The sequence below is a fragment of the Hemiscyllium ocellatum genome, chromosome 30 (genome assembly GCF_020745735.1).
Source record: "Hemiscyllium ocellatum isolate sHemOce1 chromosome 30, sHemOce1.pat.X.cur, whole genome shotgun sequence".
Taxonomy (NCBI): domain Eukaryota; kingdom Metazoa; phylum Chordata; class Chondrichthyes; order Orectolobiformes; family Hemiscylliidae; genus Hemiscyllium; species Hemiscyllium ocellatum.
In genome coordinates, this window is record NC_083430.1 from 36,702,602 (window position 1) to 36,719,941 (window position 17,340).

Here is a 17,340-nt window from a genome sequence, read left to right on the forward strand (position 1 = left end):
AAGGAGAATCCAAATGGATTTTATAATTTTTTTAGGACAAAAGGGTAACTGGGAGAGAATAGGGCCCCTCAAAAATCAGCAAGGCAGCCTTTGTGTGGAGCCACAGAAAATAGAGATACTAAATGAGTATTTTGCATCTGTATTTACTGTGGAAAAGGACATGGAAGATGTAGAATGTAGGGAAATAGATGGTGACATCCTGAAAAATGTCTATTTTACAGAGGAGGAGGTGCTGGATGTCTTGACACATACAAGTGGATAAATCCCCAGGACCTGATCAGGTATACTCTAGCCTTCTGCGGGAAGCTGGGCAAGTGATTGCTAGGTCCCTTGCTGAGATATTTGTATCATCAATAGCCACAGGTGAGGTGCCAGAAGGCTGGAGGTTGGTTAATGTGGTGCCACTATTTAAGAAACTTGGTAAGGAAAAGCCAGGGAACTATAGACCAGTGAGCCTCACATTGGTGGTGGACAAGTTGTTGAAGGGAATCCTGAGGGACAGGATTTACATGTATTTGGAAAGGCATGGACTGATTAGGGACAGTCATCATGGGAAATCATGTCTCATGAACTTGATTGAGTTTGTTGAAGTGACAAAGAGGTTTGATGAGGGCAGAGCAGTAGACGTGATCTATATGGAGTTCAGTAAGATGGTCAACAAGGTTTATCATGGGAAACTGGTTAGCAAGGTTAGATTTCATGGAATACAGGGAGAACTAGCCATTTGGATACAAAACTGGTTCAGAGGTAGAAGACAGAAGGTGTTGGTGAGAGGCCTGTGACCAATGATGTGCCACAAAGTTTGGTGCTGGGTCCACTGTTTTTTGTCATCTATATAAATGATTTGGATGTGAACATAGGAGGTACAGTTAGTAAGTTCGCAGATTACACCAAAATTGGAGGTGTAGTAAACAGCGAAGAAGGTTATCTCAGATTACAATGGGATCTTGATCAGATGGAACCATTGGGCTGAGGAGTGGCAGATAGAATTTCATTTAGATAAATGTGAGGTGCTGCATTTTGGAAACGCAAATCAGAGCAGGACTTTTACACTTAACGGTAAGATCATAGGGAGTGTTGCTGAACAAACAGACCTTGGAGTGCAGGTTCATAGCCCCTTGAAAGTAGAATCGCAGGTAGATAGGATAGCGAAGAAGGTGTTTCGTATGCTTTCCTTTATTGGTCAGATTATTCCTTTATTAAGTACAGGAGTTGGGAGGTCATATTGCGATGGTTAGGCCACTGTTGGAATATTGTGTGGAATTCTGGTCTCTGGTGTTATGAAACTTGAAAGGGTTCTGAAAAGATCTACAAGGATGTTACCAAGGTTGGAGGATTTGAGCTATCGGGAGAGGCTGAATAGGGTGGGATTGCTTTCCCTGGAGTGTCGGAGGCTGAGGGGTGACCTTATAGAGATTTACAAAATTATGAGGGGCATGGATAGGATAATTAGACAAGGTCTTTTCCCTGGGGCAGGGAGTCCAGAACTAGAGGACATAGATTTAGGGTGATAGGGGAAAAACATAAAAGGGACCGAAGGGACTTTTTCACACAGAGGGTGGTGCATGTATGGAATGAGCTGCCAGAGGAAATGTTGGAGGCTGGTATAATTGCAGCACTTAAAAGGCATTTGGATGGGTATATGAATATGAAGGGTTAAGGAGGATATGGGCCAAGTGCTGGCAAATGGACTAGATTAGGTTAGGATAACTGGTTGGCACAGACGAGTTGGACCGAAGGGTCTGTTTCCATGCTGTATGACTCTATGATAAATATAATTCCCTTTAATAAAAGCAAAATTCAGCACATGCTGGAATTCTGGAAGTCTTATGAAGAAGTCATTCCAGACTCTCTCTCTCTCCACTGTTGCCAGACCTGCCGAGTTTCTGCAGCATTCTGTGCGTTTATAATTTCCTTTAATGTAGTTCATATGCAAAAGATATAGATTAAAAAAGTTTCAAGGACTTGTTCCTTATGCGGTCACACAAGGAGAATTTAGTCACATGCAAATGTTCCTAGCATAGAGGAAATGAAATAAAAACATTTCTGTTGCATTTTGTACCTTGGTCAAAGCAGATAATTTAGTATTTTTTGGACTGTAATTGTTATTTATTCTGGTTCCCAGGAGTTAGAAACAGTCATATTTTCGACTCAGTGCTAAAACTTAATATTTCTTCCTGCTCTCTGCGCACTTCATAGATTGATGCATTGTTATTAGGCACGTGGGACAGTGAATGCGACACCCAGGACACATAATATGTAACATTTAGTTCCTCGCTCATTTACGAGTACTAACTATACAGTCACAATGTTACAGAAATCACAGTTATAAAATAGGAAATGTTGCTGGTACCGTGGGAGCAACGTAATAATGATCAGATAATCTGTTGAATAGATTTTTTTGGAAAATACAATCATCAGACAAGCAATAAAAATGTGCTACAGAAACGTTTTGAGGCACAAACTTGAGCTGGCTCTGTGTTTCTAACAAATTTTACTCATTTTTTTGCAACATTAGAACTTAAGAATCGGAGAACTCGAGTTTTACAATGAACGCCAAAACAGAAAATGTCGAAAAAAATTTGAAAAGTAACAGATTGCGGATGATGGACATCTGAAATAAAAATAAAATGCCGAAGAAACTCTGGCAGCATCTGTGGAGAAAGAAACAGTTAAGGTTCGAATCCAGAATTTGAATTTTTAAAAAAGCTTTTCTTAATATGAGGTAAAAATATTCTGGTTCAATGATATTAAAATATTTCCAAATGCATATTTTTAAAAAAGGATCTCAAATTGTTAAAGCGTGAATTGTATATCGCAATTAATATTTGAAATATGGAGAAATAAAGAACTGCGGGTGATGGAAAATTGGTACAAAAACAGAACTAGAACATTTTGGAGAAACTCAGCAGGTCTGGGAACACCACATTATCGTCCAACAGGTTTATTTGGAAGCACTAGCTTTCGAGGACCACCTGATCAAGAGGTAGCGCCTCGAAAGCTGATGTTGTATGACTTTTAACTTTCTTCAGCAATGTTATTGCATGATGGTGTGGCCCTTGCCAGTATGAAAGATGGCGGAATTCTGAGTAGACACAATTCAGGATGGGCCGGAAGGCGGCGTAGGGCACGTGACGGTGACGCACAGCCGTGGACGTGATGGCGTAACGACGTGTCGACGCTGGCAGGGAGACGTTGGTGACGGAAAAGCGCCGAAGTAGAGACCGCGGGACCTCGGCCATTTCTCGGTTTGTTCAGCGGCGCCCAGAGCCCGCGGGTGGGCCTCTAGGCCCCGCAGGCCCCCCCGCCCCCACCCTCGGAGGAGTCAGCGAGTAGGCGGGCGATCGTTCGGAGCGAGCAAAAGGAGGAGGGCGAGGCAGCGAAGATGGCGAACGCGGCGGAGGTGAACGCGGTGCCTGTCGGGGATGTGGTGGTGGTGAAGGCCGAGCCCGCAAGCCTAGAGGGGGAGAGCTCCGAGGAGAGCAAGACCCAAGTCATCCTGCAGCTGCAGCCGGTCCAGCATGGGTAAGGATCCTGTGCTGGGGGGGTCCGGGGGGGCGTGAGGCCTACCGGCTTCAGACACCCACCCAGTGAAGCTCTGGAGCCTGGCCGTCACACTCCGACACCAGACTAGACAGAGCTCAATGCTTCACAATATCCTCTCACATTTTCAAACGGAACCATTACACTGGGGGGTGGGGGGGACAGCACCAACGCTGAAAGCGCAGGGATTGAGGCGTCGCCTCGGTTGCGCTCCACGGCCCCCGTCGGAAATCCTGAGCAGACCAAGCGCAGTGAAACTCACCCCACCCACACACAGTGTTCTCCCCCTCCCTCTCTTTTTTGCGGGTGCCCTGTTCCCCTCCTCACCATTTTCGCAGGTGCCCTGTTCTTCCGCCCCCATACCATTTTTCAGGGTGACCCTGTGTCTTTCCCCCATTTTTTTTGCTGGTGCCCTGTCTCTCTTTCTCCCCCCCCCAATTTCCGGATGTCCTGTGTTCTCCCCATTTTTGCAGATGTCCCGACTTCTTCCTCTTTCCCACCCCTCCATGTTTTGCATTTGCCTTCTGTTTTCCCCCCACCCCCTGTTTTTGCAGGTCTCCTGTGTTCACCCCCACCCCACCCCCTGTTTTTGCAGGTCTCCTGTGTTCACCCCCACCCCACCCCCTGTTTTTGCAGGTCTCCTGTGTTCACCCCCACCCCACCCCCTGTTTTTGCAGGTCTCCTGTGTTCACCCCCACCCCACCCCCTGTTTTTGCAGGTCTCCTGTGTTCACCCCCACCCCACCCCCTGTTTTTGCAGGTCTCCTGTGTTGCCCCTAATTTTGCAGGTGCCTGTGCCCCCCCCTCGTTTTTGTGCCCTGCTCTTCTCTCCTCCCCCCCCCCCCCCAAAATATCTGCAGGTGGCATGTGTTCTTCCTCCTCCCCCTCCGCTGTCTCCAAACCTTTCACAGATCCCCTATGTTTCCCCCCTCCTGCTTTTGCCAGCCCCTTTGAACTCAATAGATTAAATTTGTTCTCTTGTATTAGCATTAATGTAAATACATAAATACAGTGCTTCCTAGACCTTTTCCCTCTGATGCTTTTCCAGAGTTTGAAACTTGTCCTGACACTGCACTGAGAATTGTTAAAGTGGGAGGACAACCTTTAGAATTTGGTGTTAGCTCCACAATGGTCATTGCTGTATTAGCTCACCAAGCCCCTTGGGGCCCTGACCCCAACTATTCACATACCAGCCTTACTATGTCTTGCATGCAAATAAAGAATATATAATTCGTTTGAAAATTAAATTCCAGCCATTTGTGGGTTCAAGTATTTGCCCATTGACTTGAGCACAAAAGTTAGTTTGTTACCCGAATGCAATGCTTTGCTAGGTCAGAGTTGAAAAGTTAAGGTATTCCTTCAGATGGGTATCAAGGTTCCAATGATACACTCAGAATATGTGCAGGAATTTCTATGTCCTGGCCAGTGTTTATCATTCTACAAGTGTTACTTTTTTTAAAAAAAACTCATCTTTGTATGCAAATTCTGCTTTCTTTCCGAAATTATGATGATGAGCTGCATTTCGAAAAAAAATCATACAGTAAAGCATATGGAGAAAACAAAATGCTGTGTGTGCTGGAAATTAAAAAAAAATGAGTTAACACTTCAGACCAACAACCATTCAGAATCAAAACCGTATGGCAGCACAGGCTGTTCATTCTCCTGTTCCCATCCAACAACTAAAAGTTCATTTGGAGCTGTCCACTCAAATCTTATTCCCTTTATCCATTTACTTTTCTGTTACTTTTCAAATGCCATGTTCCCTGTTGCTTGATGTTATGATCTGTTATTTTTACATAAAAACTAATTTTAGTTTGAATATGTAGAAGTCTTTTCAGACAATGTTCTGGGAAATGTTTGGTGGAAAGGAACAACTGGGAGATAGTGGCATAGTGGTAACACCGCCAGAAGTGCTGGTTGATGATGTGGTGCTCGAGGTGAAATTTCAGTAGTCGGTGAAACTTGAGTATAGTTTAAAATATCTGGAATGTAAAGGTAGTCTCAATAATGGTGACCATGAAACTGTCCTTAATTGTTGTAAAAACCCAGTGGGCTCAGCAGTGTCCTATAGGGGAGGGAATTTGCTTTGTTTGTCTAACACATGTGAGACTCCAGATCCTGAACAATATGGTTGACTATTAGCTGCCCTCTGCAATGGCCTAGCAACCATGCAGTTCAAGGACTCAGAGTGAGAAATTCAAGTGGAGGTGAATGACAGGTGATTGACAATGGTTGGCCTTGTGGCCAAGGACCCATTTTTAACTTTCATAATACTAGGGCCTGAGATTTGTTGATTATAAATATTATAAAGTATTAATCCAGTGGGTCAGGTGGGGAGGATTTGAGTTATTTGTGGAAACGTACTGAGCAACTGTCTTTATAGTGCTTGTTCATGTTCTATCTGGTGCTTTGGTGTAGGGGAGTTTAGGATTCTTCATAGATACCTTTTAATCAAACTGTCCAGAGATATTAAGATATATCTGGAGCAGATGGGACTTAAACCCAGGTCTTTTGACACAGATAGGAATACTGCCACTGAGTCACAAGATCCCTAAGGATTCTTTTAAAACACTTGTTGCAAGGGTGTGGATGATGCTGATATGGTTGATATTTATTGTTTTGTTGCCCTGAGTGCATTGAGAATTAACTGTAGTCTGGGATTAGAAGCAAGTAGGCTGGAGTAAGCAGAATTAAGTGATCTATCCTGACTGCTGCTGTGAGTGAGCCAGTTGCATATTTTGAGACAACTGCACCAATTTTGTTTTACCTTGTGTCAACCCAAACCATATTTTGCTTTATATTCTTCAACCTGCAGGATGAGATTTGACCCCTTAATCCCTAAGTTTCTAGTTCACCAAAGCAACTATTAGACATATCAAAAACTAAATTTCATAAGTTTCTGCATTGGTATGATGATAATCCATTCTGGCAAGTGAAATGTAATTTCTACAGTTTAGAAAGGTGGATTTTGCTGCTCCAAGTAGAACTCTCATTGTGAGCCCATTTTCCCTTAGTTATATTCTACTAATGTATGCCCTCCTGATGCATTGGGTCATATGTGGCAGATGATGTCATTTTCTTGGCCTTCCCTTTAACATTGGCAAGGGTGGAGTGGCAACTTTTGAGAAGCCATTCCCTTTCTCTCATTTGAATCTTTTTGCTTTTTTAAAAGGAAATACATGTATGACTGATCTCATTCTGGTTCGCCCTACTCCCCCTCATCCCAATTTCAAGCTTGTTTGATCACAAATCGAGAAGCTTTGGTGCTATGCTGTTTAGAAAATAAATCTGGTAAATCTATACAGAAGTAGCATTTGTCGTACTAGATGTTTCTGTCATAGACACATCAGTGTATGGACCTTGACTGGCATACGCAAACTCTGAATTACTGCAGGGATTGAGGTAGTTTTTGTCATTAAGTTTTTCTGAGAGTTCTGCATTTCTAACACTGAACCCCTGCCAAGAGTTCACACCCGGTGAAATCTGGGACTGCTTTATATTTCATTATTATGTCAGCGGCTGCAGTGCAGTCAAGTGAGCTGATTGTGAGAATGTGATCAGCTGTAAATGTAAAAAAGACCTGAGTGTCTGTGGAGTTGGAAATGCTGGCGAATAGTTGATATGATGAATCAATGACCTCCTCCAGAATGCTGTTGTTCCATCAGTTAAACCTTCCAACTTGCATTGAAACCATTTTCACAGCAGTTTAGGAACAATAGCAGTTGAGCTATTACCATGTGAGGGAATGTTTACTTTGAAGATAAATGTATTTTACTCCTTATATTGACAGTGTTCTCTGTTCTAAAACAGGGAATCTGATCGGAATGGTGTTGATGTTGGTGATACACCATTTTTCACTTTGCCTGAGGGATGATGGGATGTCTCCACCTAAATCAACAGCTGATGTGGTGGAACTTTGTTGCCTCCATCCATCATTCAGCATTTTAAGAAAAAGAAAAGAAGTTGCATGATAACTGTGAAACGGTGACATTAGTATGTTCTGGTATTAATCGCATCTTGCTTAACCCAGTACAAAGTCAGGAGACACAGAGCTTAATTATTCTGTGCTGATTCAGTTGTCAGAGAAGGGAATGATTAGTTGGTCTCAACATTTTAGTCTTTTTTCTGATCTATTGACCCATTGCTAGAAAATGTATGGATATGGAAGATGATGGTATCAAACCGAGGTGTCTCATAATCAAATAACTAGCTTAGACAAGTTTAAGATCCAGATATGACAGTCGTCCCATGGATCACGTACTGAAGATCTTATTCCACATGAGTATATAATGAAATTATATTATAGCAGAGCTCACACTTTTGGGGGTGCGAAGGAGAACATATTGAAGTTTTTTGAGTAAAACTTCAATCCCTAGCAACTGCTTTTGTGTTGCTGGCATTGATGACCTGTGTATATTTTGTCATTTTGGTGTCTGTGTTTGTTGATCTTAGCATGCCAATGGGAAAACATCACTTAACAATGTATACACAATACGTTTTAGCTTGTCCGAATTTTAACAGTCACTTCTGTTTTAAAAGGCTGAGAGTTTATCATTAGAATGTGAGCTTTTAATTGAATAAGTTGACACTAGGGTGCAGTACAACTTTCGATTTAACATTGAACTGTGATCTCAAGTGTTCTGACATTGAAACACCTGTGGCACTGTTGCAAAGCAGTGAATGCAGCCAAACATAATTCGTTGTGTATGACCTAGAGATTTCTCTCAATGCGCTGAAACATTAAGTAAATCTTTAGTTTTTAATGTGCCAATGTCCTTTTGATGTGCTCTTCATTAATTTATCACTTTTTCATTACTTCCATGATATCGACGTGTTGGTTAGGCATAAAATTCATCTGAGTATTTTGTCTGGCGTTTATCAGGAGTGATAAGCAAGAAGTCAAAGTTGAAAAGTGAGCATCAATTTTTACAGCATATGGCAAGGGTACTGAGCCATCGTAGGAATGGAAATGCAGCAGAATCTGTTAACTGTCATGCTTAGTTCACTGAAAATCTTGAGACTAAGCAGGTGTACTCTTGTTAAGGTGGTGTTGTGAAGAATGTAGTGGAGTTGGCAACAATACTCTTTCTAATTTTGTTTCTCATTGAATGCGCGGCAGCAACCTCCAGACCCAGAAGACAATCAGAGCAGCAGCACAGCTTAGAGAAAACACTAGCAATTCATGACCCTTTCCTTGATGAAAACAGATGCTAAGTATGGATGAATTTCTTTTCCCTGGATAAAATTGAACCCTGTGTAACGTATTCGTAGCTCCTAATGTATGCAAATGCATCACACTGCAAGACCAACTTACGAGCTTAAGTTGGTTTTCTGTGTAATCTTTGGCACAATTATGATTATCTATTCCAAGCAGTTATTTGTCTCAGAAGCATTTTCAGATAACAATCTTGAATTTAGATGGAGAGAACCCAGGGTACAGGTGATTGCACAGAGTTGGAGGGAATGTTTCAAGCAATGAATGTTGGATAAAGTGTTACATGCAGTACATGTGACATTTTACAAGAAGTGTCCATTATAAACCAAACTGTCAATAAGTCAACACCCAAAATTTGATAGTGCGTTTCACTGAACTCCCAGTGGCAGCACTGTATTTTGTTTTGACCGGACAACTTTCTATTTATCTTTGTACAGTTGTTCATTCCTGTACTGTGGACTGACCTTCGTTTGAAATTATTCCAATAGCATGTGTGAAGAAGGAGCGGAATCGAATTGCAATGCTTCGGTTGTGACTGTGGAGACGCACACTTTGCAGAAGTTAGCAGATGGGGAAGGTAAGAGATTAGACTTCATAACATAACACAATGGGTATTGTTTGAGTTTTGTTTACTTAAGTTTAAACATCTAATCAAGCGTTGGCAAGTAGAATAAGGTAGCAAAAATTCTGTCAAATTACTGTCTGTTAAATGCTCGGAATTTGATTTTAGCAGTTTTTACAAGAGCATAATGCATTCTGGGCATGTGCAAAAATTTAGCATGCGAGTTACATGTGAGGGTACGAAGTAGGAATAGGTGTAGGCCAGGTTGCTGCTTTGGTGAAAGTGAGGAGTGTAGATGCCAGAGATAAGAGTCAAGATTAGTGTGGTGCTGGAAACGCACAGCAGGTCAGGCAGCATCTGAAGAGCAGGAAAATCGATGTTTCAGGCAGGTGCTTCTTTAGCTTGCTCCACTATTCAATAAAATCATAGCAGATCTGATCACCCAACCTATCCCTAATATCCTTTCACCCCCTTGTTTATCAAGACTCTGTGCACCTCAGTCTTAAAAATGTTCAAATACCCTGCTTCCACACAGAAGACTTCCAACAATTCATGACCCTCAGAAAAATTCTGTCTTTAACAGACCACCCCATCTTTTGAAATAGTGACCATTGGGTCTAGATTCACCAACAAGACCAACAAAACATTATTTCCACATCTCCCCTGCCAGGAGCTTGTATGTTTCAATCAACTCATCTCTTGCTCTCCTAAACTCTCTTAAACATAAGCTGAGCCTGTCCAATTCTTTTCCCATATCACAATCCTAGTCCAGTAAGCCTTCTCTGAACTGCATCCAGTACATGTACAACACCGCCCCCCCCCGCCCAATTATACACATTTCTCCAGATGACATCTCCCCTGTGCCCTGTGTAAATAAAGCACAATCACCTTAGTTTTGAACTCAATCCCCTTTGTACTAAATAACAACATTATATTAGATTTTAGTTAAATACGCTATTCTTTGGTGATTTATGAATTACGCCACACATTGCTCCACATCTTCACTCTATAATGATTTGGATAATGTGCTTTTTTTGATTCATATCAAAAAATAGGGAAAGTATGAAAATTATAGAACATATAGCATGGAAAGAGACTATTCAAGCATCCAGATTTTGGAAAAATCTGGTTACCAAAATTTTACAGCACAGCTGGATTGTGCTCGAGTGAATGCTCCAAATCTGGCCGAGCCCCCGCTTCATCTAAGTCTGATGTGGAGGTGCTGGTGTTGGACTGGGGTGGGCAAAGTTAAAAATCTCAAACACCAGGTTATAGTCCAACAGGTTTATTTGGAAATCCCAGCTTTCATGGTAACCTGATGAAGGAGCAGTGATCTGAAAGCTAGTATTTCCAAATTAACCTGTTGGACTATAAACTGGTGTTGTGATTTTTAACTTCATTTAGCCTTCTGTTCGTTTTTCTCCTTTGTATACTAATCTGTTTTGTTCTTAAATATATCTATCCTATTCACCTCTACTCCATATGGTAGCAAGTTCGAAATTCTAAACATACTCTGGTAAAGTAGTTTCTCATGAATTCCTTGTTGGAATTATCGTTGTTTTTCTTATGATTCTTGGTTATGAGCTCCCCTACAGAATGGAACATCAGGCAAACTTTTTAATCCATTCCAAACATAACCACTTATATGATTAAAATTTCTCTACCTTTCCCCATAAGGCAGTGTTGTCTCTCAACTCCAGGATATTAGTAGCGCTACTTTGTGCTATATGGCTTTCGCTTGTGTTCCTTAGTTTTTCAGACATTGGTGGAATCTGGTATTCAGTGTTCACAAGTTCATGGGTATGGGCTAGCAATTATTGCCCGTCCCAAATTACCCTAGACAAGTTGTTAATGAACCGCCTTTTTGAACTGCTGCAGTCCTTAAGTTCTAAGAAGATCAGGATATCATGTGTTCTGGAAGGAAGGAATTCCAGGAGTTTGACCTAGCAACAGTGTAGAAAAAGTTACTATTGCAAGTCAGGATGGAGTGTAGAATGGAGCCAACTTTGAGGTTATTGTGCATCATCTGCCTTTGTTCTTCTAGGTGATGGAGATTATGGATTTTGACGGTTGCTATTAGAAGTACCTTAGTGAGATGCTGCAGTACATTTTGGAAGAAGTACACATTACTTCCACTGTGCATCACTGATGAAGGGAATGAATGGTGAAGGTTTTTAATAGGGTGCAAATCGAGCAGACTGCTGTGTCCTGGCATGTATCAAACGTCTCGAGTACTGTTAGAGCTGCAAGTGGAGAGGATTCCATCACTTGTGTGCATTTCGCATGATGACCAAGCACCAGGGAGACAGGAGCTGAATTACTTATTTCAAAATTCCCAATCTCTAACCACATTAGCAATTGTATATATTGCTGATCCAACTCTATTTATGGTCATTAGTAACCCCAGGATATTGATAGTGGGTGAAGGTTAGTGATGGTCATGTCAGTGTCTAGGGAGGATGCTTAAATTGTTTTGTTGGATATGGCACTTAAGTGGCAAATGACATGCTAACCACACATCAGCTCAAGCCCAGATGTTGTCCATGACTTGTTGCATATGTGTATGAATTACGTCAGAATCAGTTATTGAGAATGATGTCAAGTGTTGTGCAATCATCAGGAGACATCCTCACTTCTGACTTTATTTCTGTGGTAGGGCATAGGGCAGAGGTGAAACCTGTCAAAAAGTTGTGCGTGCTATTTGGAGACTTATCCCAGAAAGGCAGCAAGCAGTCTTACTGTTGGTGTCCAGTCCAGCTGACCTGGTGGGGGGGGGAGGGGTGGACAGGGGTGCAGGATTGGGGCCAGTGCTGGGTGGGGTTGGGATGGGTGGCAGTGAGTGGGAGGGAAACTGGGTTGGGGGTTGGTGGGGGGTGGTGTGGGAGCAGATGGGGGGGGCGGGGGGGGGGAAACGATGTTGGGGGCAGGCGAGGTCTCGCACGCAGTGTGCTGCTGCCTAGCTTCCTGAACGGGAAGCAAACTAACCAAAAAGCTCCAAACCCCAGATGAAATAACTTAGCCCATTAATAAGTTATTTGAACAAAATAGTGCCCACCCATTTCATTTGGATAAATTTATTTGTTGCAGTCGTGCTCTGTCTCTTGAGCCTTCTACAATAAATATGTGGCATGCAGAAGAATTGTCAAGACCAGTATAACCTTTTGGTAGATTTTAAATATCAGTCTCAGCACAAAGAAGAGTAAGTCATTGAGTGCATATAAGACTGAGAGGGGTTCTCTGTTAGTAAGGGGTTCAAAGGTTATAGGGAGAAGGCTGGAGGATCGGCTTGGGAAGTATACCAGGAGAAAGTGAGAACTGCAAATGCTGGAGATCAGAGTCGAAAAGTGTGGCGCTGGAAAAGCACAGCCAGTCAGTATCCAAGGAGCAGGAGAGTTGACATTTTGAGCATGTGCAAAAAGATGCTGCCTGACTGGCTGCGCTTTTCCAGCGCCACACGACTTGAGAAATATATCAGCCATGATCTAATGGCAGAGCAGATTCGATGGGCTGAATAGCCGAATTTGACTCCTGTATGTTATGATCTTACAATCTTGGTCTGCCTACCAAATTAAGTCTCTGGATCTATAGTCCTGCCCACTTCATTCTATGAATGCAAGACTTGTACTAAGTATCTTTGTCATGCCAAGAAGCTCAATTAACTTTCATTTGAGCTGTTTCTGGAACCTTCTGAAGGTCAGATGACATGGTTAGTGAGGTACTTGCCCAAATTGGCATGCCATGCTTCCACGCTGTATTGAGGCATTTGTAAATGATGGAGGCTGGTCATATGGCCAGAATGAGAGAGACTCCCTTGCCAAAATGAATATTCTATGGAGAGCTTGAGCCTGGGGTGCACACTCATGACGTCAAAGGAAGTGCTGCAGCTACACTAAAGCTTTCACTTAGAAGCTTTGAAATTGACTTTAAGTTCTGAGCTGAAGAATGTATTGCTGGAAAAGCGCAGCAGGTCAGGCAGCATCCAAGGAGCAGGAGAATTGACGTTTCAAATGTCTGAGGGAAACATTGCCAATATGACTGCACCTGGCTAAACCATGTAAAAATAACATATGGGTTTCTTAGAAAGCAAGCCCATATATTAAGCAGCCAGAAAACAAGCAGCAACTCAACCAATACACAAATCACCGCCTGTCCTATTTCTGTGGAAGCTTGCAGGCTCAGATAAGCTTTAGTAGTCATCGATATGAACCACCTGAATTATAAGCATATGATGAAAGTCATTTGCATCTCAAAAAAACAAAGCAGAAGTGGATCCGTTAGAAATGTTTGATGCGTTCAAAGTTTAAATACGCCATTCTGTACATCTGTATTTACATAATTCTGACAGATCCTGGGATTTATTCACCAGTGAGGCAACAGGATAACTTGATGACTAAGAACACCAAGTGCAAATTTGAGCAAGTTTGCTGGTGTCTCAGCACAATTGAGAGAGAGGAAATAGAAGCAAGAACAGATGATGTTGATTCTCAAGCCAACTTTGCATTCAAAAAGGTTTTGCCTAAATTAATTAGCTTTGTTATTTGCCCTGGGCTGAGTATTGCTTGCAATCTGAAACTTGGACATCCCTTGATTGGACCACTTGAATCTGACTTGATCTGATACTTCATAGAACCACAGAATCCCTAGAGAGCAGAATGAGGCTATTTGGCTTGTTAAGTCTGGACTGATTCTCTGAAGAGCCCCTCAGCTCATCCCCTTAACCCCCACATGGAGTTTTGATCATGGCCAATCAACCTAACCTGTGCAGCTTTGGATTGTGGAAGGAAACTGGAGCACCCAGAGGAAACCCAGTCAGACATGGGGAAAACATGCAGTCACTTGTGAACCTGGAACTCTGCCACCCAGCCTACTTTACCCAGCCAAAATTCACTCTTCATATTTGTTTTTGCAGTGCTGAGCAGCATCAATTTTACAAAAACTTACAAGTACCTCCAAAAAGGGAATTTGACCATGTGGAATCGTCATGTGGCAGAAAGAGATTATCAGGCAGTGTAACCTTCACTTACAATCTTAATCAGATGAAATCGCAAATTACTCACTGATGTGTATCTTGTGTACTTGATGCGATGTGCATAACAAACAGATGTGACTTAGAAGGTTGTTGATTCAGGCCTTCCTCCAGAAAGTTGAGCTTAAGATCCAGCTGACATTCCGGTGCAGTACAAAAGGAATACTTTGTCAGGCAGTATCATCCCTTGGATGAGATGTTTACCTATAGCTCCATCTGAACCCTCAGACGGAAGTAACATATCCAGTCGCACTATTTGAAAGAGCAGTATCTCTTTTTGTCAGTATCTTGGCCAGTTTTTAATCTTAGTCAACATAATTAAAACAGATTATCTATTTGTTAAATTTGGCTACTGTATCTCCTACATCACAGCTACTACCTAAAATAATAAGGGCCTCGGCATCGTCAGTCAACAAGGCAAAATCCAACGTGTTCCTGCTACTGATTATTGTCGAAGCTCTCACCAGAAACTATGCATATACCCTTTTCTGTCTGTTTGTAATGTATATCATGTAGAGCTACAATTTTTCCTGTTTGTTCTTGTACTGGATATGGGTGTTACTGACAAAGCTGATATTTGTTGCCCATTCTCAGTTGCCTTTGAACTAAGTAGCTATGTTGGCCATTTTAGAAGGCAATTCGGATTCAACCATATTGCTGTAGGTCTGGCATCACAGGTTGGCAAGACCAGAAAGGGGCAGTAGAGATCCTTCCCAAAAAGGCTGTAGTAAACCAGATTGACTTTTATGACAATAGTTACCTGGTCACTGAGTTTGATTTTTAATGACATTGAACTCCAATTTCTCTATTTGTCATGGTAGGATTAAAATTAGTGATCTTGGAAAGCATGGGTTAGTTTATTAGTCCAGTAACGCAATTACTGTGCCATTGCGCATCAAATCATTGAATGGAATGATGATGGAAAAACTTAGAATTAATCTGATTACTGAATAGAAGTTTGAACAAGAAGATGGAATTCTTTATCATTTAATGTAATGCATGTGGGGGAAAAACGTAATGGAAAGCTTTTTGTTAATATTTCAATCTCCTCTGAATAGGAAAGGCTTTGAGCTCCTGATGATTTCTTCCTTTAATCTTGTAGGTATGATTACCCCTCCTGTTGCAGGGATTGAATTCGTTGTGTAGCCAATAGTTGCAACCCTTAAGAGAGGCTTGTTGCAAGCTTCTGAGTGGGGTCTTTTACTCCATACTGCATTAAGATGCTGGGCACTGGTTTACATCCAATTCCATCTTCTCACCCATATACATCAATTCCCCATTACTGGCCCAGAACAGCATCCTCCATGAGAAATGGAAATGGCGAGACAATAGACAGCACTGAAATAAATGCAGTGTTTGTCTGGACAGGGGATTTTTGGCCATCTAGAAAATTGGATGATAGGGGATACATGTGACTGGGCAAAAGGAAATTGAAGGTTTCATTGTTTTTTTTGGTTAATGCAAAATGCATTTGTAAATATGACACTCCTTTTCCAGTAAATTTTTCAAGTATCCTTGAAAGTGCTGCCCTTAGGTGGAAGACCAGTTTCCTAGTTCCAGATTTTGTTGTTTTAGCAGAATAAATGTTCTCCAAATCTTTTCAGTCACATGACCTAAATATCACATGACCTAAATATCTCCTTTACATCACTTGGTCTCAGATTTTCAGCAAACACTCCCATAAAGGAAACATTTTAAAAACTGTTAATCACTCCACATATATAATTAATGCGTGGCGCACACGCGCACACACACACACACATATGTTCTGTTAGATGGGTGAGATGGAGTTTGGTGGGAGTGGAGCACCTATTCTACCATAAAGTGCATTATAAGTGAAGTCAACTTTAGCATTTGTGAAATAGAGTACAACCAGAGAGTGAGTATAAAGGAACCTCGATCATTCAGCATTTGATTATCCAAATATCAGATTATCCACCAATTCGCAAAGTCCTGATGCTTGGCTAAACTATGTTATCTGGCATTCAATTACCCAGAATTCGATTAACCAAATGAAGTACTCCTGCGGATAATCAAGGTTCCTCCGTGGTGATATTTGAAGAGAGTCACTAGGTGGTGAACAGGGAGCACATTTGTTTGCTTTTCTGTCTGGCTTTTGGTACTGAAGTCTGAGAAAACCTTACCAACGGCATCTCTGAGATTAGGCACAGACATTAAAAATGGTGCAGTCTACTATTGTGCCCTTTCTGATCTGCATGTAGCATTCTTTGAAGTACTTAGTGATCAAACCATTCAGGAGCAGCTAACGTGGAGCATTTCTGACAACCTCCCTGTCATAAAGTAAGTTGGGTTCTTCTGTATAAGAATGTTAGTTGCATAAAAGCAGTAGTAGATTAACATTTCTGAAGTGATGTATTTAATCCATTGCATATCTCTGGCAAGCACTGTCGGAGTTTGCTGTCTAACTACAGGTTCAGTGCTCTGATTTTATAATACCTTATCTAGTCATGTTCCCAGTAATGGTATTGGTGCAACTGTTATTTAAACTGAGTCCATTTCATCACTCCTTTTCTGGAGTAGTGTTATATACTAGAAATTGGCAATTGTCGGCTAAATATAACTTTCAAGAACTCCATTATCGTGCATGGAAAGGGCTGAATAGCAAAATCCAGTACCTCATTTCAAATCCAGACCAGACTGACAGGAATAGTCGTCATCCAGTTGTGAAATGCTGTATGAAGTGAATTTGAGAATATTTCAAGACAGTTGTAGGTGAAGGAAAGTTCATGTCACCAGCCTCTCGCTGAAATAACAGGATACCTATTGTCCAGAATCTAGCTATCAAAATGACACTGTGGTATTTGCAGAAGATGGTGGATCTTCTATCTCTTCAGTGCTGTGCATAGTTCTTGCTATGTTTGAAGTGTCAAAAGGAACTTTACACTGCTTGTTAACTCCTTTATTTCGAACTACTTGAATAAAGCAGTGTTGAAGCAGCTGCTGCTTACGTAGTTCATCTTTACTTACCCAGGAG

General features: G+C 41.7%; 1 protein-coding gene across 2 annotated transcripts in view; it reads left to right on the forward strand.

The window, feature by feature from the left end:
- Nucleotides 1–3,172: 3,172 nt before the first annotated feature.
- The window catches only part of LOC132830010 (glucocorticoid modulatory element-binding protein 1-like), a 42,774-nt gene continuing 28,606 nt past the window's right edge, over nt 3,173–17,340 (forward strand). The window contains exons 1-2 of one of the 2 annotated variants that reach the window (XM_060847470.1): nt 3,173–3,525; nt 9,246–9,334. In XM_060847470.1, coding sequence (XP_060703453.1) covers nt 3,386–3,525; nt 9,246–9,334 — 229 coding nt within the window. In that variant the 5' untranslated portion in view covers nt 3,173–3,385. Of the gene's footprint in view, nt 3,526–9,194; nt 9,335–17,340 lie in introns of both variants that reach the window. The other variant, XM_060847471.1, reaches the window with a different exon arrangement.